General features: G+C 45.4%; 1 protein-coding gene across 1 annotated transcript in view; it reads right to left on the bottom strand.

The window, feature by feature from the left end:
* Positions 1 to 21,576, bottom strand: part of siae (sialic acid acetylesterase) — a 62,521-nt gene that overhangs the window by 11,434 nt on the left and 29,511 nt on the right. Inside the window, exons 4-6 of the mRNA XM_072238508.1 lie at positions 18,504 to 18,642; positions 17,236 to 17,410; positions 3,614 to 3,723 (exon numbers count right to left, since the gene is read on the bottom strand). Of these exons, the coding sequence (XP_072094609.1) occupies positions 3,614 to 3,723; positions 17,236 to 17,410; positions 18,504 to 18,642 (424 nt within the window). The remainder of the gene's footprint in view (positions 1 to 3,613; positions 3,724 to 17,235; positions 17,411 to 18,503; positions 18,643 to 21,576) is intronic.

The raw sequence follows: 21,576 nt of genomic DNA, 5'->3' as shown, positions 1-21,576 counted from the left end.
GAACGGCCAAACTGGTTCATGCAAGCTGACAGAAAGGCAATAGCAACTCAATAAACACACATTGCAACAGTGGTGTGCAAAAGAGCATCTCTGAAGGTGCAACACATTGAACCTTGAAGTGGATAGGCTACAGTGGCAGAAGACCACAAACATAGGATGTACTTAATAAAGTGGCCACTGAATGTATCTTAGTGTCATCTGCAGACTTACTGAACCAGGTGTACCGAACTAGGTGGCCACTAAGCGTATGTTAGAACAGTGGTCCCCAACCTCCGGGCCGCGAACCGACACATTGCCGCGAAGCATGCAGGGGTGCAGCGGTAGCCAGGACACACCCAGCATGTCTTTAAGAAAAAAGCTGAAATAAACAAGTTAATTAATTAGACGCAATCGGCAATCGCCTCTGATCTGGGCCGACGTTTACGTGCCGGGCAGCACCTAATTAATTAGCTTGCTTATTTCGGCTTTTTTCTTAAAGATGTGCTGGGTGCGTCCCGGCCACCACTGCATGGTTCGCGGCAATGTATCAGTCCACGGCCCAGAGGTTGGGGACCACTGTGTTGTGAGCAACAGTAAGATGTTAGCTATGCTCATTGTTGTGACTGTGATTGAAGTCACTGGAGAGAGACTGAAGCTGGTGGACATAGAAGCCTTTATTCAGCACAACAGGCAGGCATCATCCTGGAGACACTCTTAGAAGAGGCTTCCTGACCCAATATGAGATGACAATTTTATATGCGAAAGATCAAAGGTAACAACAGCACAATTCAATAGTTATAACGCATTCATAATGCTTTCTTTGATTCAAACACCTTGATCTTCACACAAACACTCGACCTATACACCAGATGAACAAGATCCGCATGTATTAGTTGATAACCTTCTTCACCGTTGAAAATACCAACTATTTTAGTATAAATTGCAAACTTACTGAACATGTCCTGTACGTATACATCCAAATCATTTATACAAATAACGAACAACAAAGGCCCCAGCATTTGACCCCTGTGGCACACCATTTGACATATGCTTCATGTCTGAGAAACAACCCTCGATGATCACTCTCTGCTTCCTACCATTGAGTTAGCTGTCTCTCCTTAGATCCAATGTGATCTAAACTTCCAGTCCAGCCTGCCATGCAGGGCCTTGTCAAAGGCTTTGCTAAAGTGCATATACACAATGTTCTCTGTCCTACTCTCATTTATCCTCTCCGTTCCTCTGCAAAGCCGTGCTGACTATCCCTAATTAGACCTTGTCAATCCAAATGTTGATAGGTCTTGTGCCTCACAATCCCCTCTAGTAACTTACCCAGCACTGATGTCAGGCTCACTGGCCTATAGTTCCCTGGCGTCCTTGTTGACTTTGTTAAAAAATGTCACAACCCTCCAGTCTTCCAGAACTTCATGTGGCTACCAAACCTTGCAAAGGTATTGAAGCAAGTATTTCTGCAAGGACCCCTGCAAATGTTTCCCCAGCTTCCCACAAGGTCTGAGGATGCCAAATAACACATAAAACCTAAAATAACAGTAATATAGTAAAAGCACGAATGATATGATAAATACACAGCCTATATAAAGTAGAAATACCGCACTGTTCTCCGTAGTGAAAATCTCACGCAAGCGCTCTCGGCAGAAACACTCTCCAGTAACCTTTAAGCTATGAAGCGGGGGAGAGCGGGTGCTCGGGGCGTGCACTGTTTTTTTTTTCATGCGCTGCTTTTTTTTGTAACAGTGAAAACACCTTCTGTTAGCGAAAACAGGGAACTAATGTAGGTCTTTCTTTCGTAACAGTGAGCTTTCATAAAGCGAACGTTCAAAAAGCAGGGGACACCTGTATATAATCCAGAAGAGAGAAAATAAATAAATAAAACTTAAAAAATAAATAAATCAATTAGAGTATACATATATTGAATAGATTAAAAATGTGCAAAAAAAACAGAAACACTGTATATTAAAAAAAAAAGTGAGGTAGTGTCCAAGGGTTCAAAGTCCATTTAGGAATCGGATGGCAGAGGGGAAGAAGCTGTTCCTGAATCACTGAGTGTGTGCCTTTAGGCTTCTGTACCTCCTACCTGATGGTAACAGTGAGAAAAGGGCATGTCCTGGGTGCTGGAGGTCCTTAATAATGGACGCTGCCTTTCTGAGACACCGCTCCTTGAAGATGTCCTGCGTACTTTGTAGGCTAGTGCCCAGGATGGAGCTGACTCGATTTACAACCCTCTCGCAGCCTGTCAGAATGCTCTCCACTGTACATCTATAGAAGTTTTTAAGTGTATTTGTTGACATGCCAAATGTTTTCAAACTCCTAATGAAGTATAGTCGCTGTCTTGCCTTCTTTATGACTGCATTGATATGTTGGGACCAGGTTAGATCCTCAGAGATCTTGACACCCAGGAACTTGAAACTGCTCAATCTCGCCACTTCTGATCTCTCTATAAGGATTGGTATGTGTTCCTTCATCTTACCATTCCTGAAGTCCACAATCAGCTCTTTTGTCTTACTGACGTTGAGTGCCAGGTTGTTGCTGTGGCACCATTCCACTAGTTGGCATATCTCACTCCTGTACGCCCTCTCGTCACCACCTGAGATTCTACCAACAATGGTTGTTTCGTCAGCAAATTTAAAGATGGTGTTTGAGCTGTGCCTAGCCATTTTGCTGTTAATACACCTATAGAATTTCTTTTGATTTTCCTTAATTCTGCCTGCCAGATCAATCTCATACCTTCTTTTTGCTCTATCGATTTCCCTCAGGTGAACTCCTACATTTATAGTCATTGAGGAATTTACTTGCTCCTGATTGCCTATGCCTCCTCCTTTTTCCTGATCAGGAAAATTTCTTGTCATCCAGGATATCCTAAACTTGCCCATTCAACCTAGCAGAAACATATTGCCCTGGACTCTTGATATCACACTATTAAAAACCTCCTACTTGTTAGTCATCATTTTACCAGTAAATATTCTCACCCAATCAACTTTGCAAGGTCCCACCTAATGCCTCCAAAATTAGCTTATGATCCTGTTTTACCTTCCAGCAAAATCAAAAGCAGCTGCACACCAAGTGCTTGTGGCAAAGCTTCCATTCTGAAATGTCACCGGGCTCAGCGGAATCTAAGCTATGATTGAGAACAAGTCTGGAAATGCTGAGTCTGCCTCCATAGTATTGTCAAACAAATGCAGAGGTAGTAAGTGAAAAAGAAATGAGCGCTCCTTTAAATCGTGCAGCTGGAGATCATGAAACATGCGATGAAAACGCAAAAGAAACATGTACTCAGCAGGCCAGGCAGCATCTGTGGGAAATGAAATTAAGTTAATGCTTCAGGTTATTAGAAAGCGAGAGACCCAAGATCATCATCCTGTAACATTGATTTAGTTTCTCTCTCTTCTCAGATGACGTCCTGACCTGCTGAGCGTTTTCAACATTTTCTATCCTGGTCTCCTGAATTCTAATATCTGCAGTATTATTGCTGCAAAACATCTCAGCCCAAAACATCGAGTGTTTATTTTCTTCCATACATGCTGCCTGAACTGCTGAGTTCCTCCAGTATTTTGTATGTGTTGCTCTGGACATCCAACTGTAATTTCTCTTACCTTGATATCTTACCAAGATACCTTACCTTGATACCAAATGGTCCCTTTGATAGCCATCCTCTTCAATGGATGTATCATTGCATTCCACAGGACACTGGGTTCATGAGGTCCAGTGGCTTCATTGCCATTGCTAACACTGAAAAGTAAAAGATAAGTCATCAACCTGGCTCGACCTGAACTGCAGATGTTCAACAAAGTAGCTGACTAACACCTGATTCTGAGTTATTTCTCCTTTGGAAAATAAATGCTGACCTCGAGAGCAAGCAACTATCTCATGAAGAATGCAGCAATACTGTAATATGATTGCAAATTATTTCAGTTTTAAATCATAAAAAGAGTTCATAAAGAAAAAAACTACTGAGTGTTAGGGTATATTCTGGAGTTATGGAATGCAGCAAATATTAATTTCAACAGCAACCAGTCTTCAGATCTGAATGTAGAATGTAGATTGAGTTTGAAATACAGCTCAGAACAATGGTCTTCCTGGAGGTGCAGACTGAAGTCAATTGCAAACCAAGAAACACCCCATTGACCTGAGATATCAAAGGATTCAAAGTACAAGTGTCCCCCGCTTTTCAAACGTTCACTTTACGAAACCTCACTGTTATGAAAGACCTACATTAGTTACCTGTTTTCGCTAACAGAAGGTGTTTTCACTGTTACGAAGAAAAGCAGCGCATACCCCAAGCAGCCGCTCTCCCCCGGATTCGGAACTGCATTCTCGCCAGTATTGTTTTAACACATGCCTGTGAGCAGCCGTTTGCAAGATGAGTTCTAAGGTATCGGAAAAGCCTAAAAGAGCTCGTAAGGAAGTTACACTTAGCGTAAAACTAGACATAATTAAGCGTTTTGATCGTGGTGAACGAAGTAAGGACAAAGCGAGTTTGGCTTGTGATAGTTGACGAAGGTGATGTTGAAGAGGTTTTGGCATCCCATGACTAAGAACTAATAGATGAAGAGCTGATGCAATTGGAAGAGGAAAGGATAACAATCGAAACCGAATGAGTAATGATAAAGTACAACTTTAATTTTGAAAGGGTATGTCAGTTTAGAGCATATTTGCAGGATTGTTTGAGTCCTTACAAAGAACTGCATGATCTAAAAATGCGCGAGGCTCAGCAGTCAAGCAAGCCTTCCACATCAGCCACAGCAGACGACGAACCTCCACCTTCGACATCGAGGCAGGCAGAGATAGGAGATGACCTGCCTGCCCTGATCAACGATGAGATGACACCCCAGTGTCCCACCACTCCAACCCCCGGACCCCGGACAGATATCGATTCACAGAGAATGCAGCGGTAGCCAGGAGGCACACAGCACATCTTTAAGAAAAAAGCCGAAATAAACATGGTAATTAATTAGGTGCCGCCCGGCACGTAATTGTCGGCCCAGATCAGAGGTGATTGCCAATTACATAGCCTCTGATCTGGGCCAACATTTACGTGCCGGGCGGCACCTAATTAATTAGCATGTTTGTTTTGGCTTTTTTTTTAAAGATGTGTTGGGTGCGTCCCGGCTACCGCTGTACCCCTCCATGCTTTGCTGATCGGTATCGATTCGCTGCCCAGAGGGTGGGGGCCACTGCACCACCCAAACTCCGACGACATCAGTGTGCTCTGCGCTGTCTTCCCGATTCCCGTAAGTGATACTACACTGTACATACATTATTTCTACTTTATATAGGCTGTGTATTTTTAACGTGTTATTTGGTATGATTTGGCAGCTTCATAGTTTAAAGGTTACCGGAGAGTTCTTGCGCTGTGTTTCTGCCGAGAGCGCTTGCGTGAGGTTTTCGCTATGGGGAACAGTGCCGGCAGTGATTGTGGAAAAGTATTTCTACTTTATATGGGCTGTGTATTTATCATATCATTCTTGCTTTTACTATATGTTACTGTTATTTTAGGTTTTATGTGTTATTTGGCATGATTTGGTAGGTTATTTTTGGGTCTGCAAACACTCACAAAATCTTCCCATATAAATAAATGGTAATTGCTTCTTCGCTTTATGACATTCTGGCTTACGAACCGTTTCATAAGAACGCTCTACCTTCGGACAGCGGGGGAAACCTGACATTTATTATCAAAGTATGGATAAATTACAGGTAGCCACAAAGCAAGAATCCCAAAAAAAAACAATTAAAAAAGACCTGATGCACAGAGAAAGAGGAAAAAAAGCACAAATCATGCAAACAATAAAAGCAAACAGCATTCTGAACCAAATTGAGCCCACAGACACGAATCCTGGAGCAGCCAAAGTAGTAACACACATCATAGTTGCTGGTGAAGGTAGCAGGTCAGGCAGCATCTATAGGAAGAGGTACAGTCGACGTTTCGGGCCGAGACCCTTCGTGAGTCCTGACGAAGGGTCTCGGCCCGAAACGTCGACTGTACCTCTTCCTATAGATGCTGCCTGACCTGCTGCGTTCACCAGCAACTTTGATGTGTGTTGCTTGAAATTCCAGCATCTGCAAAATTCCTGGAGCAGCCAAAGTAGGCTTGGTCTCGGTAGGGCAAAACGCCGCAGAGCTCGTGGACACAAAGCACATAGCAACCGGAGCAGACACACAGTCTCAGCGTCGCAGAGAGAGGAGTGAACATCATGGGAAAGCGAACAGAATAGGCCTGACCCTTGCCCTGACACCCTGTCTTTCCAGTCTACCTGGGCTGGCCTTTAAACCGTCCAAACACCGAATTGTGCTGCGCACTAGGACCTAGGCCCCGCCACAGCGATACACTCTGGGCCTAGACCTTGCCGCTCAGCCCAAAGCCGTTCTCAACCTTTCCAAATCAGTTTGGCACTTAAATTGATCCAACCTCACTTCCATTTCAAGTGGACAGGCACCACAACTCCTCTCCCTCGATTCCTGTCCGAATCACTTGCTCCAGCTCCATCCCTGACCCTGACACCATCTCAAACATGTTACGTTCTAACTTGGCATCACAGCAATGGCTCAAGTTAGCTTCACCTTTGCTTGCCTCTTCGCTGTTTCCGGTGAATGTTTACCACAATTTCCCTCAGAGAGGTGTTATTAATAATGCTTTTAGCCGTATTTCTTGCCTTTTGAACTACCAGAAAGCTGTCATCCAACTTTAGTAGCACCATCTTAAACCAGAAGGTTAGGGGTGTGCATATGCATATACATGAATGCAGCTTGGAGACAGCAGTGATTAACATTCAATTTAGAATGTCTTGAGTGTTGGTGTGAAGATCTAGGTGTTTGAAGCAAAGGGAGCATTTGGAATTCATTGTAACTATTGGATTGTCCTGTTGTTACCTTTGATCTTGAGCATATAACAATGTCATGTAATAATGGGTCAGGAGGCCTCTTCTAAGAGTGTCTCCAGTACGAAGCCTGCTTGTTGTACTGAATAAAAAAACCAGCTTCAGTGTCTCTGCGGTGACTTCAATCACAGTCACAACACTGAGCACAGCTAACGTCTTAATGTCTCTCTAACATACACTCAGCGGCCACTTAATTAGGTACACCTGCACTCCTGCTCATTAATGCAAATATCTAATCAGCCAATCATGTGGCAGCAACTCAATGCAGAAAAACATTTTATGTTTTTCAAGTGGTTCAGTTATTGTTCAAACATCAGAATGGGGAAGAAATGTGATCTAGAAACATAGAAAATAGGTGCAGGAGTAGGCCATTTGGCCCTTTGAGCCTGCACCGCCATTCAGTATGATCATGGCTGATCATCCAACTCAGAACCCTGCACCAGCCTTCCCTCCATACCCCCTGATCCCCGTAGCCACAAGGGCCATATCTAACTCCCTCTTAAATATAGCCAATGAACCGGCCTCAACTGTTTCTTGTGGCAGAGAATTCCACAGATTCACCACTCTCTGTGTGAAGAAGTTTTTCCTCATTTCAGTCCTAAAGGGCTTCCCCTTTATCCTCAAACTGTGACCCCACGTTCTGGACTTCCCCAACATCAGGAACAATCTTCCTGCATCTAGCCTGTCCAATCCCTTTAGGATTTTATATGTTTCAATAAGATCCCCCCTCAATCTTCTAAATTCCAAAGAGTATAAGCCTAGTCGATCCAGTCTTTCATCATATGAAAGTCCTGCCATCCCAGGAATCAATCTGGTAAACCTTGTTTGTACTCCCTCGATGGCAAGAATGTTTTTCCTCAGATTAGGGGAGCAAAACTGCACACAATACTCCAGGTGTGGTCTCACCAAAGCCTTGTACAACTGCAGTAGAACCTCCCTGCTCCTGTACTCGAATCCTCTTGCTATGAATGCCAGCATACCATTCGCCTTTTTCACCGCCTGCTGTACCTGCATGCCCACTTTCAATGACTGGTGTATAATGACACCCAGGTCTCGTTGCACCTCCCCTTTTCCTAATCGGCCACCATTCAGATAATAATCTGTTTTCCTGTTCTTGCCACCGAAGCAGATAACCTCACACATCAACATTAAATTGCAGCCCTGTACTCAGCCTCATCTCCCTTGCTGATGCATCCAACTATGGCAGAGTCATCCGAAAACTTCTGAAGATGACAAGACTCTGCGCAGTAGTTGAAGTCCGATGTGTAAATGGTGAAGGGAAAGGGAGACAAGACAGTCCCCTGTGGAGCCCCAGTGCTGCTGATCACTCTGTCGGACACACAGTGTTGCAAGCACACGTACTGTGGTCTGCCAGTCAGGTAATCAAGAATCCATGACACCAGGGAAGCATCCACCTGCATCGCTGTCAGCTTCTCCCACAGCAGAGCAGGGCGGATGGTGTTGAACACACTGGAGAAGTCAAAAAACATGACCCTCACACTGCTCGCTGGCTTGTCCAGGTGGGCGTAGACACGGTTCAGCAGGTAGACGATGGCATGCTCAACTCCTAGTCGGGGCTGGTAGGCGAACTGGAGGGGATCTAAGTGTGGCCTGACCATAGACCGGAGCAGCTCCAGAACAAGTCTCTCCAGGGTCTTCATGATGTGGGAGGTCAATGCCACTGGTCTGTAGTCATTGAGGCCTCTGGGGCACGGCGTCTTAGGCGGAGGGACGAGGCAGGACGTCTTCCACAGCACAGGAACCCTCTGGAGCCTCAGGCTCAGGTTGAATACATGGCGAAGTACTCCACATAGCTGAGGAGCACAGGCTTTGAGCACCCTGGTACTGATACTATCCGGTCCTGCAGCCTTGCTTGGGTTGAGACGTTTCAGCTGTCTTCTCACCTGTTCAGCTGTGAAGCCAACCATGGTGGTTTCGTGTGGGGAAGGGGTATAGTCATGAGAGCAGGGTGGGGGACTGTGAGGAGGGGTAGGAGGAGAGAGTGGAATGTGTCTTGGTTGGGGGCCGACAACAGATGGCTCATGTGGGGGATGGGCAGGGGCCACAATGTCAAATCTGTTAAAGAACAGGTTAAGTTCATTGGCTCTGTCCACACTGCCTTCAGCTCCTCTGTTGCTAGTTTGCCGGAACCCAGTGATGGTCCTCATCCCCCTCCAGACCTCTCTCATGTTGTTCTGCTGGAGTTTCCACTCAAGCTTCCTCCTGTACCTGTCTTTAGCCTCCCTGATCCTGGCTTTCAGGTCACTCTGTATTGCCCTCAGCTCCTCCCTATTTCCATCTCTAAACGCCCTCTTTTTAGCGTTCAGGATGTCCTTTATGTCCTTTGTTACCCATGGCTTGTTATTTGAACAACAAAGGACAGTTCTTGTCAGAACATTGCGGTCCACACAGGAGTTGATGTAATCAGTGATGCACTCTGTGAGCCCATCAATATCCTCTCCATATGGCTCAGAGTGCCTGCCAGTCTGTCACCTCAAAACAACCCTGGAGTGCCTCATAAGCCTCCTCCGACCATTTTCTGACTGTCCTCGAGGTTGCAGGTTTACTCTCCACCAGAGGCACGTAGCAGGGTTTTAGATGCACCAGGTTGTGATCTGACCTTCCCAGTGGGGGGAGGGGAGAGGAGCTGTATGCATCCTTACTGTTAGCGTACATCAAATCTAGACAGCCAATTCACCGTGTCCTATGCATCTTAATCTTCTGGATGAGTCTACCATGAGGCACCTTGTCAAATGCCTTACTAAAATCTGTGTAGACAACATTCACAGCTTTACCTACTTCAATCACCTTCATCACCTCCTCAAAAACCACAGTCAAGTTAGGAAGACATGAGTTGCCCCACACAAAGCCATGCTGACTGGTACTATTTAGCCACAATTTACTTTGTTGTTGTTGTTCAGTTGTTAAGTCAAGTCTGACTCTTCGTGACCTCATGGACCATAGGGTCCATAGGGTTTTCATGGCAAGATATGGAAGTAGGTTGCCAGGCCTTTCTTCTGCGCGGATACTGCTGCTGCCCAGGGCGGGACCTGGCTGGGTTTGAACTCAGGACCATCTGCTTAGATCTCCAGTGCTGATGCCACGACACCACCAGCCGGCCTAAATTTCCTAAATACTTATAATTCCTATCTCAAGGAATCCTCTCCAGTGGTGGTGATGGTGGCATCCTTTAGTCTCGCGAGACCATGGATCTGCGCCTGGAAAGTCTTGCTTCAGTCTGTGTTAGAGCAGCGTCTGTTGTGGCTGTAGAGGCCCACACAGGAGTGACAGTCTCGGCTGTAGCGACTGCACTTGAGGGTGCTGTTGTCCAGTGATGTCTTGGTGCTGTTTTTCCGACGAGTACGCTTTTCTTCAGCAGCAAGCCTCAGCTTCTCTTCTCCTCTATTTAGGCCTCTGCGTAGTTCCAGCCTCCAGTGAGAGTGATCTCTTGCGATGTCCTCCCAATTCTCAACGTTCATGTCCAGTGACTTCATGTCTCTCTTGCAGACATCTTTGAAACGAAGATGGGGCCACCTTTGTGCTCTCTTGCTGGAGACCAGTTCCCTGTACAGCAGGTCTTTCGGGATCCTCCCGTCTGACATGCAGTGTACCTGGCCCAGCCAGCGGAGACGGCGTTGTTGGAGCAGGGTGAAGAGGCTGGGCATCTGGGCGCGGGCCAGGACCACATTGTTGGTGACTCGGTCAGTCCACTTGCTGTCCAGGATGCGTCTCAGGCTGCGAAGGTGGAAGGTGTTGAGACGCCGCTCTTGTCTGGAGTAGAGGCTCCAGGTCTCTCTGCCGTAAGGCAGCGTGCTGAGGACGCAGGCCCTGTAGACTGCAACCTTGGTGTGCGTCGTCAGCTTTCTGTTCTCCCAGACTCTCTTTGTCAGCCTGGTGAATGTTGAGGCTGCTCGTCCAATCCGTCTGTTGATCTCGGGGTCTTGGGAGAGGCTGTCCGTGATGGTGGAGCCAAGGTATGTAAACTCGTGAACTACCTCCAGCTCGTAGTTCTTGATAGTAATGGCAGGGGGGTGCTCAACGCCTTGGCCCAACACGTTGGTTTTCTTCAGGCTGACTGTCAAGCTGAAGTCCTGGCAGGCTCTTGAGAAGCTGTCCATGAGGCGTTGCAGTTGCTCTTCAGAGTCTGTTGCCAGTGCTGCATCATCTGCAAACAACATGTCCCTGATGAGTACTTCACGAACCTTGGTTTTCACCCTCATCCGGGACAGACTGAACGGCCTCCCGTCCGATCTGGTGTGGAGGTAGACACCATCAATTGATATTCCAAAGGCGTGCTTCAGCATGACTACGTAGAAGATGCTCAACAGGGTGGGGGCAAGCACACAGCCCTGCTTCACACCGCTGCGGATGTTGAAGGCCTCCGAAGAAGAGCCGTTGACGCCCTTCACTTCTGTGTGGAATGACTGAACTATCCCGAGGAGCCTCGGGGGACAACCAATCCTGGCGACACATCCATTGGTTCTCCCCTACCCACTCTACTAATTACATCCTCAAAAAATTCTATGAGATTCGTCAGACATGATTTTCCTTTCACAAATCCATGCTGACTTGTCCGATGATTTCACCGCTTTCCAAATGTGCTGTTATCACATCTTTGATAACTGACTCCAGCAGTTTCCCCACCACCGATGTTAGGCTAACCGGTCTATAATTCCCCGGTTTCTCTCTCCCTTTTTTAAAAAGCAAGGTTGCATTAGCCACCCTCCAATCCTCAGGAACTAATCCAGAATCTAAAGAGTTTTGAAAAATTATCACTAATGCATCCACTATTTCTTGGGCTACTTCCTTAAGCACTCTGGGATGCAGACCATCTGGCCCTGGGGATTTATCTGCCTTTAATCCCTTCAATTTACCTAACACCACTTCCCTACTAACATGTATTTCCCTCAGTTCCTCCATCTCACTAGACCTTGGTCCCCTACTATTTCCGGAAAATTATTTGTGTCCTCCTTACTGAATAAAGAACCAAAGTAATTATTCAATTGGTCTGCCATGTCCTTGTTCCCCATGATCAATTCACCTGTTTCTGACTGTAAGGGATCTACATTTGTCTTAACCAATCTTTTTCTTTTCACATATCTATAAAAGCTTTTACAGTCAGTTTTTATGTTCCCTGCCAGCTTTCTCTCACAATCTTTTTTCCCTTTCCTAATTAAGTCCTTTGTCCTCCTCTGCTGGACTCTGAATTTCTCCCAGTCCTCAGGTGTGCCGCTTTTTCTGGCTAATTTGTATGTTTCTTCTTTGGAATTGATACTATCCCTAATTTCCCTTGTCAGCCATGGGTGCACTACCTTCCCTGGTTTATTCTTTTGCCAAACTGGGATGAACAATTGTTGTAATTCATCCATGCAACCTTTAAATGCTTGCCATTGCATACCCAACCCTTTAAGTATCATTTGCCAGTCTATCTTAGCTAATTCACGTCTCATACCTTCAAAGTTACCCTTCTTTAAGTTCAGAACCTTTGTTTCTGAATGAACTATGTCACTCTCCATCTTAATGAAGAATTCCAATCTAAGTGACATTGACTGTGGAATGACTGTTGGTGCCAGCCAGGGTGGTTTGAGTATCTCAGAAACTGTTGATCTCCTGGGAATTTCACACACAATGGTCTCTCCAGTTGGGGTTCCCAACCCTTTTTATGCTAAGGAACCTGACCATTAACTGAGGGGTCTGTTCACCCCATGATGGAAACCCCTGTTCTGGAGTTTACAGAAAGAGTGCGAATAACAAGAAAGGCTTGTCAGAAGGGCAGTGTTACGATAATTGTGGGGGATTTTAACATGCAAGTGGATTGGGAAAATCAGGTCGGCACTGGATCTCAAGAGAGAGAATTTGTAAAATGTCTACGAGATGGCTTTTTAGAACAGCTTGTTGTTGAGCCCACTAGCAAATCGGCTGTACTGGATTGGGTATTGTGTAATGAACTGGAGGTGATTAGGGAGATTGAGGTGAAGGAACCCTTAGGAGGCAGTGAACATAACATGATTGAGTTCACTGTGAAATTTGAGAAAGAGAAGCTGAAATCTGATGTGTCGGTATTTCAGTGGAGTAAAGGAAATTACAGTGGCATGAGAGAGGAACTGGCCAAAGTTGACTGGAAAGGGACACTGGTGGGAAGGACTGCAGAGCAGCAGTGGCTGGAGTTTATGCGAGAAATGAGGAAGGTGCAAGACAGCTATATTCCAAAAAAGAAGAAACTTTTGAATGGAAAAAGGATGCAACTGTGGCTGACAAGAGAAGTCAAAGCCAAAGTTAAAGCAAAGGAGAGGGCATACAAGGAAGCAAAAATTAGCGGGAAGACAGAGGATTGGGAAGTTTTTAAAAGCTTACAAAAGGAAACTAAGAAGGTCATTAAGAGGGAAAAGATTAACTATGAAAGGAAGCTAGCAAATAATATCAAGGAGGATACTAAAAGCTTTTTCAAGTATATAAAGAGTAAAAGGCAGGTGAGAGTACATATAGGGCCAATAGAAAATGACACTGGAGAAATTGTAATGGGAGATAGGGAGATAGGGAGATAAGGAGATTGCAGAGGAACTGAACGAGTATTTTGCATCAGTCTTCACTGAGGAAGACATCAGCAGTATACCGGACATTCAAGGGTGGCAGGGAACAGAAATGTGCACAGTCACAATTACGACAGAGAAAGCACTCAGGAAGCTGAATAGTCTAAAGGTAGATAAATCTCCTAGACCAGATGGAATGCACCCTCGTGTTCTGAAGGAAGTAGCTGTGGAGATTGCGGAGGCATTAGCGATGATCTTTCAAAAGTCGATAGATTCTGGCATGGTTCCGGAAGACTGGAAGATTGCAAATGTCACTCCGCTACTTAAGAAGGGGGCAAGGAAGCAAAAAGGAAATTATAGACCTGTTAGCTTGACATTGGTGGTTGGGAAGTTGTTGGAGTCGATCGTCAAGGATGAGGTTACAGAGTACCTGGAGGCATATGACAAGATAGGCAGAACTCAACATGGATTCTTCAAAGGAAAATCCTGCCTGACAAACCTATTACAATTTTTTGAGGAAATTACCAGTAGGCTAGACAAGGAAGATGCAGTGGATGTTGTATATTTGGATTTCCAGAAGGCCTTTGACAAGATACCACACACGAGGCTACTTAACAAGATAAGAGCCCATGGAATTACGGGAAAGTTACATACGTGGATAGAGCGTTGGCTGAATGGCAGGAAACAGAGAGTGGGAATAAAGGGATCCTATTCTGGTTGGCTGCTGGTTACCAGTGGTGTTCCACAGGGATCAGTGTTGGGGCCGCTTCTTTTTACATTGTACATCAATGATTTGGATTATGGAATAGATGGCTTTGTGGCTAAGTTTGCTGACGATACGAAGATAGGTGGAGGGGCCAGTAGTGCTGAGGAAACAGAGAGTCTGCAGAGAGACTTGGATAGATTGGAAGAATGGGCAGAGAAGTGGCAAATGCAATACAATGTTGGGAAGTGTATGGTTATGCACTTTGGCAGAAGAAATAAATGGGCAGACTATTATTTAAATGGGGAGAGAATTCAAAGTTCTGAGATGCAACGGGACTTGGGAGTCCTCGTACAGGATACCCTTAAGGTTAACCTCCAGGTTGAGTCGGTGGTGAAGAAGGCGAATGCAATGTTGGCATTCATTTCTAGAGGAATAGAGTATAGGAGCAGGGATGTGATGTTGAGGCCCTATAAGGCATTGGTGAGACCTCACTTGGAGTATGAAGGGTCTCGGCCCGAAACGTCGACTGTACCTCTTCCTAGAGATGCTGCCTGGCCTGCTGCGTTTACCAGCAACTTTGATGTGTGTTGCATGTTGTGAAATTTGTTGTTTTGCAGCAGCAATACAGTGAACATAAAAAAGTTACAATACAAAATACATTTTTTAAAAGTAAACAGGTATTTCAAGAGCAACATAGTGAGGTAGTGTTCATGGTCCATTCAGAAATCTGATGTCAGAGAGAAAGAGGCTATTCCTAAAATGTTGAATGTGCATCTTCAGGCTCGTGTACCTCCTCACTGACTGTAGTAATCAGGAGAGAGCATGTCCTGGATGGTGAGGGCCCTTAATGATGGATGCTGCCTCCTTGAGGCACAACCTTTTGAAGATGTCCTCGATGACAGAGTTGACTGAGTTTACAACCCTCTGCAGCTTTTATTAATCGTGTAATTGGTGCCCCATTATCAGATAGTGATGCAACCAGTCAAAATGCTCGCCAATTTCTATAGCTGATGTCTTTAACTTCACCTGCAATTGCTTTTACAGCATTCGGTGGGTCATACCTGGACTTCCTGTAAAGTTCTGGATCACCGGCCTTGAAAGCCACAAATCTAGCCCTAAGCAGACTGTATCTCCTGATTCATCCATGGCTTCTGGTTTGGGTGTGTCTGATAAGTTCTCGAAGGCACACACTCCTCTAACAGGTTTTTGTCAGGTCGGGGACACATGTGGCATATTCACTCAGATATGGTCAATACTCAGGGGTTCACCTTCAGATCGGAAAGGCATCAGGATACGCTGTCTCCTGACTATTGATTATGGTGCTCAGCTCCTTCAATGCCAGCCTGTTGTTGGCCAGGGGTGGAATGTATGCTGCAACCAGGATGGTGGAGGAAAACTCCCTCGGCAGATAAAATGGATGACACTTGACGGCCATATGTTCCAGGTTGGGGGAGCAGGACTGAGGCAGAACCACCATGTCTGTGCACCACAATGTGTTAATCATGAAGCAAACTCTGCCTCCGCTACCTTTAACTTGTCTCCGCTGTTTGTCCATGCAGTTGAAGGTGACACCCTCAGGATGCAGCACTGTGTGTGGAGTGCTGGGGGTAAGCCATGTCTCTGTGAAGCAAATTACACAGCAATCTCTGTCCATCAGGTGCTGCAATCTTGCTCTGAGGCCTTCAATTTTGTTTTCCAGAGACTGTACATTAGCCAGCAGGATGGTAGGGAGTGGGGGCCTCAGGGCCCTGTGTTTTGATCTTGCAGGCCAACACGCTTTTCCATGTTTCTTTTTTCTTCAAGGGAAACTACACTCATTACCCAAGTCTGCCAATTTTGAGGGTGGATAGATTTTTTTAAAACATCTCAAAACAATGTTGCTTACTGAAGTACCCATGGCTGTGATTGTGGGTTTCAGCCGTAGTCGTCCTAAATGGGAATATTTGATAATTCCCTTCGGAGCTGCATGCAAAGAGTTGCCACTCTCTCTCCGGCATCAGCTTGGATCAAATCCTGATGAAGTGAAACATCTTTTCAACCCACATCAAGCCCATTTTGTATCCTACATACTGTGGCATGAGGATGAGAGTTGTAACGGGATCATTATCATGTCATAAAATGTGTTATTGCGCTGGAAACATGATGCAAAGCCACCAGTCCGTTTTGTCCCTTGGATTGGTGAGGGGACTGCTGTGGCTTCACATTGCTGAGATGTGTTGTTCACACTGCAGTCTCCAGAGCACACCGTCTCCCTCATCACCACTTGCTGGGTGTGAAGCAATCTCCCGTTTTTGTTGTGTAACTGCACAGCTGCTCCCAGCCTGTGGCAAATGTTATTGCAATTATGATTATGGAAAGAAAGAGCTCAAGAGAGCTATGCAGCCAAACAGTGAGGGAGTGATGGCAGCTTCCATTAATCTAAAGAGACTGTAGGGTCTAGGCAGTCTGTCAACACGAGGGACAGGTGCTGCCAGTCCCTAGCAGAATCTGAGCCCCCCCCCCATATTTTTGTCATAAGGTTTTCTCTAATCCAGGCAGTGCCCTCGTAAATCTTCTCTGCACCCTCTCTACGCTTCCACATCCTTGTGGTCTAACAAGAGTTTTATAGAGCTGCAACATTACCTCACTACTCTTGAACTCAATCCCTCGACTCATGAAGCCCGACACACCATACACCTTCTTAACTACCCTATCAATCGATTTGGAAACTTTGAGGGACCCAAGATTTCTTTGTTCTTCCACACTGCTAAGATTCCTGCCATTAACCTTGTGCTTCACTTCCAAGTTCGATCTTTCACATTTTTCCAGATTGAACTCTCTCTGTCACTTCCCTGCCCAGCTCCGCATCCTGTCAATGCCCCAATGCAACCTACAAATGAGGGAAAATTTCTTCAGACAGAAGCAGGCTTGAGAGGGCAAATGGTCTATGCCCACTTCAGTTTCTCTTATTCTTGTGGAGACACCAGACAGCGAGGGGACACCGGCCCCAATAAAATGTGTAAGTGGATATAAGAGGTTATTCAGTACTGCACAGCATCCTACTTAAAGTGAAAGTAAGTTTCAGACCATGTAACTCTCCAACCAAAATATCAAACTAAGAGCAAATTAAAATGGTAAATTGTAAACTTACTTGAAAGAAAGGTTACATTTGCTGAGGGCTCTTTTGGAAGACCAAGCCTCGATAGGTGTGCCTCCCCAACTTGACTCTACCAACCCAATAGGGTAACGTAGCTTGTCATAGAGGTACCGGCCAAACAACCAGCAGACAGCTGAGAACGAAGTGAAATTGCCCCGGCCAAGAATTTCTGGGATTCAATAAGTAAAGATAATGTTAGTCAGCCATCACAACTATCTTCTTCAGCAGCACAAGGCCAAAGAAAAGTTGGAAAATACACTCAAGGAAAGATTAGTGGATGAGCAGTCACAGATATTTAAGCAGCTATTTCTGAACTCTAATGAAGAGGGATTAAAAAGAAAAGTTGTGCTCAAGGAAAAATCCAAAAATTAAAAAGCATACAGGGTGCTAAAGCTAATGATAGACCACAAGAATGGGGAATTTTAAGAAACTATCGCCAAGAGATTAAAAAAAGACGGTAGAAATAATCTGCTGGAGGAATTCAGTTGATCAAACAGTGTCATTGGAAGGAAAGTAACTGTTGACACTTCAGGTTGAACGCTTGTATCATGACGGGTGAAGGAACAGCACCAGACTAAAGCCTTCTTCACCATCCTATCTACCGGTGACTCCACTTTCAGGGAAGCATGTACATGAACTCCAAGGATCCTCTGTGTTCTATAATTATTAATGAGACTATTGTTCACCCTTAATACTTGAACCCTACTTTCATAACTATGTTCCACATTATCGTGACTGCTTAGGTGCTGAAAAGCATCTCACCAATGTTCTCTGCCCCTTTCTACTACTTGGTTTCCTGCTTGGATTCCTTCCCTATTCTTTAACAACAAGCCACCCCATGTTATTTATTTATTTTTTATTCAGAGATACAGCGAGGAATAGGCCCTTCTGGCCCTTGAGTCACGCTGCCAGCAACACACTGATTTACCTCTAGCCTAATCGCAGGACAATTTATCATGACCAAATAACCATGACCTCTTTTTTGACCGTGGCAGGCAACCGGAGCACCCGGAGGAAATCCAGGCATTCCACGGGGAGGACATACAAACTCCTTACAGAGGACAGCGGGACTGAACTATGCTACCATAGCGGTTAGTGCGGCACTATTACAACCTGGGGCGTCGGAGTTCTTCTACTTAACTTCCAGAAGTTAAATATTTTAATGAAGCAGGAGTACTTTACTAAGTAACTTTCATGCAGTAAGGCAGTTAGAGGTAAGTAGATATACAGGCAAGTTCCTGTCCTGGGAAAGCTGCTCTTACCTGCCACGGGAGCTGACCACTGCACTGCGATGCCGGCCAGATCATCGAGTTCGTGATCTGCCATTTTCCATCCTGCTTGGAATAGACGGATATATGGATAATGGGAAGCAAGAGACAGTTCTTCAGATGCATTAATAATCTGAAAGAAACAGTGTTGCAATGACCCATTTTTCAACCTAGCTCAGAACAGAGTTTAAGTGTTTGAGAAAAGTCCACATTAATTCAATTATTCACAGCAGAACCTAAATATTCCCAGTGTCTTCTTGAGGAGGTGGTGGTGAGGCATTTCTGTGGCGTATGCCATCACATTGTGCGTAACACTTAACCAGCTGAGGAGCACTGGCGTCAATAACTCAAGTATGAGTAATCAATTCTTTCGTCAAAGGACATTAGTGAATCGAATCAGCAGCAGATCAGAATAGCAGGGCATCCAGATCTTCCGGCCTTCATCGGTCATGACTGATCTTCTGCATCAGTACTATTTCCATGTCCCTCATTTCCTTTCATATGCAGACAGCTGTTTTGAACAAACTCAATGACTAAGAATTCTGCATGAAAATATTTTTAAGTTAAAAGACCAGTCACTTATTCTAAGGCTCCAACACTTGGTCCTAGACTACTTAGCCTTGTGAAATATTCTCCCTGCATCTAGTCTGTCATCCTGATGGAAGCTGCTAAGTTTCAATAAAATATCCCCACCCTTCCAAACACTGGAAAGTAGATATCCAGTCTACTCAATCTCTCCTTAAAGACCTCATCAGGTGCATCTATGACCTCAATGAAAGCACCTATCTTATTCTACAACAGTCTGTCCTACCAGTCCTGCAATGTCCAGGGGTTCCCAACCTTTTTTAATGCCATGAACCAATACAATGAGGCAAGGGGCCCATGGACCCTAGGCTGGGAACCCTGCTTTAGACCAACAAGGTACAGAGGAGGGCAGAGTGAGGCGCCAAGAGCAAGAGCTCTAAAGAGCGGAGATCGAGTGGCCATGAGTACAAAGACTGGAACAACCTGTGACTAGTTTAGAAACTGCACCAAGAGAAATGTGTAGGTAAATGTATAGGCAAGTATAAATGGTTGCGATTGCTGGTTAAATTTTAAACTAAATTTAACAGAATTTTAATTTAATAGTTTTTATTAACATCAAACTAAGTAAATAACCAAAAATACAAGACAGGGGATGTGCTAATGCTACATTATGTAGGGGTCACTGCGGGAGCCTCTGTTATCCAAAGGTTCAAAGTACATTTCTAATTCCTAAGGTTGTCATAGCTGGGGGTGGTAGTGGGGATAAGCTCTCACTATCTGTAAAGTCCTCCAAATGGTGTTTGACTCTAACAGCCTCTGACAACCAAGTCCAGCTCCTGGCCTTCACGTGTGGCTTAGCTACTAGGCCTGGCAGAACCCTTTTTACTGACAAGAGCACTGGCACCTCAAAACCAGTTGCTTTGGGCAGGTGGGGCTCGTCAGCCTTGGAGGGCAGCCCGCCTAGGAGAAGGAAAACTCTGATTTAAAACCTCCACTGCCTTGCGGCCACACCCACCCATGGGAAAGGCTTTGGGAATAAACCCCGAGGAAGAAATCCACAGCCGGGGTCCCTAAGGCAGTTTGATGTTGTTTACAACTTCCTCTGGCAACCTCTATGACGACACTGGTGCCAAGCTGTACTGGTGCTTGCCCTTCCCTTGGACTACATCAGTGACGTGGAGAGCGGAAACCTGCTGCATGGGCAGCAGCAGTTTCTTCAAATCTTCCCGGCCAGGCTTGCGCCCTGGAGAGGTCACAGTCCACCAGAGGCACAAGCCCATGTTCCCCTGGGATCGATGGCTGCCTACTACTATTATCAAAGAACGTATAAATTATACACCTTGAGATTTGTCTGCTTGCAGGCAGACACAAAGCAAGAAACTCAAATAACCCAATCATAGAGAAAAAACAAAAGCCACTGCGCAGAGAAAGAGAGAGCAAAAAACACATTGTGCAAACAATAGAAGCAAGCCAACAGCTGTCCAAACCAGAATGAATCCCAGAACCACTCCTGGAACAGCCAGAGTAGGCCCAAGCCAAGCCTCAGTCCCCAGTTTTAACACCAGCAGGGCAGGAATGCATAGCAGCCAGCTCAGTTCACAGCCTCAGAGCCGCAGAGAAAGGAATAAACATTCACGGGGAGTGAGTGAAATCACCCGGCCCTCACCTTCATACCCGACACTCGGGTTTCCAGTCTGTCTGTGCCAGCAGTTAAATTGTCCAATCACCGAGTACTGCCATGTTCTAGGACCTGGATCCCAGCGCCCCGATATGCCTGAAGTCGTTCTCGATCTCACCAAGTCGGCTTGGTGCTTTGAGTGATACAACCTCACACCCGGGTTAGGTGGATGGGCATTGAAACTCTTCCATATCGACTCCTCTCCAAGTTGCTCACTGCATTTCCGGTCGCAATACGAACCCTGACTGCTTCCCTGGTGGCTCGAACACATTGCGCCTCATCCCCGAACCAGCCTCGCCTCCTCACTGTCTGCAGCGACTGTTCACCACAATTTGCTTCATGAAAGATGTTAAGACTAATTCTTTTTGTCGCTAGTGCCATCTCATTTTGTAAATGATTTGAATGTGAATGTATATGGATCAATTAGCAAGTTTGCTGATGACTTCAGCTCTTTCCTGTTGATAGTGAAGCAGGTTACAATAAATTGCAAAGAGAGATGGGCTGAGGAAGTCAAGTGTGAGGTATTGTATTTGGGACAGTCAAACGAGGGTAGGAATTGTACAATGAATGGCAGGACACTGATAAGTGCTGTGGATCAGAGGGACCTGGGAGTACAAGTGTATAGTTCATTGAAAGTGGCCACACAAGTAGACAGGGTGGTGAAGAAGGTGTTTAGCATGCTGGGAGTGTAGCAGAACGAGGGGTGACCTCACAAAAGTTTAGAAAATTGTGAGTGGTACGGATAAAGTGGACAATGATAGTCTTTTCTGAAGGTGGGGAGACCAAAACTAGAGAGCACAAATACATGAAAAGGGAACAGAATTAAAAGAGACCCCAGGGGTAACCTCATGACAGAGAACAAAC

The sequence above is a fragment of the Mobula birostris genome, chromosome 20 (genome assembly GCF_030028105.1).
Source record: "Mobula birostris isolate sMobBir1 chromosome 20, sMobBir1.hap1, whole genome shotgun sequence".
NCBI classification, from domain to species: domain Eukaryota; kingdom Metazoa; phylum Chordata; class Chondrichthyes; order Myliobatiformes; family Myliobatidae; genus Mobula; species Mobula birostris.
This window is presented reverse-complemented; position numbering and strand designations above follow the sequence as displayed.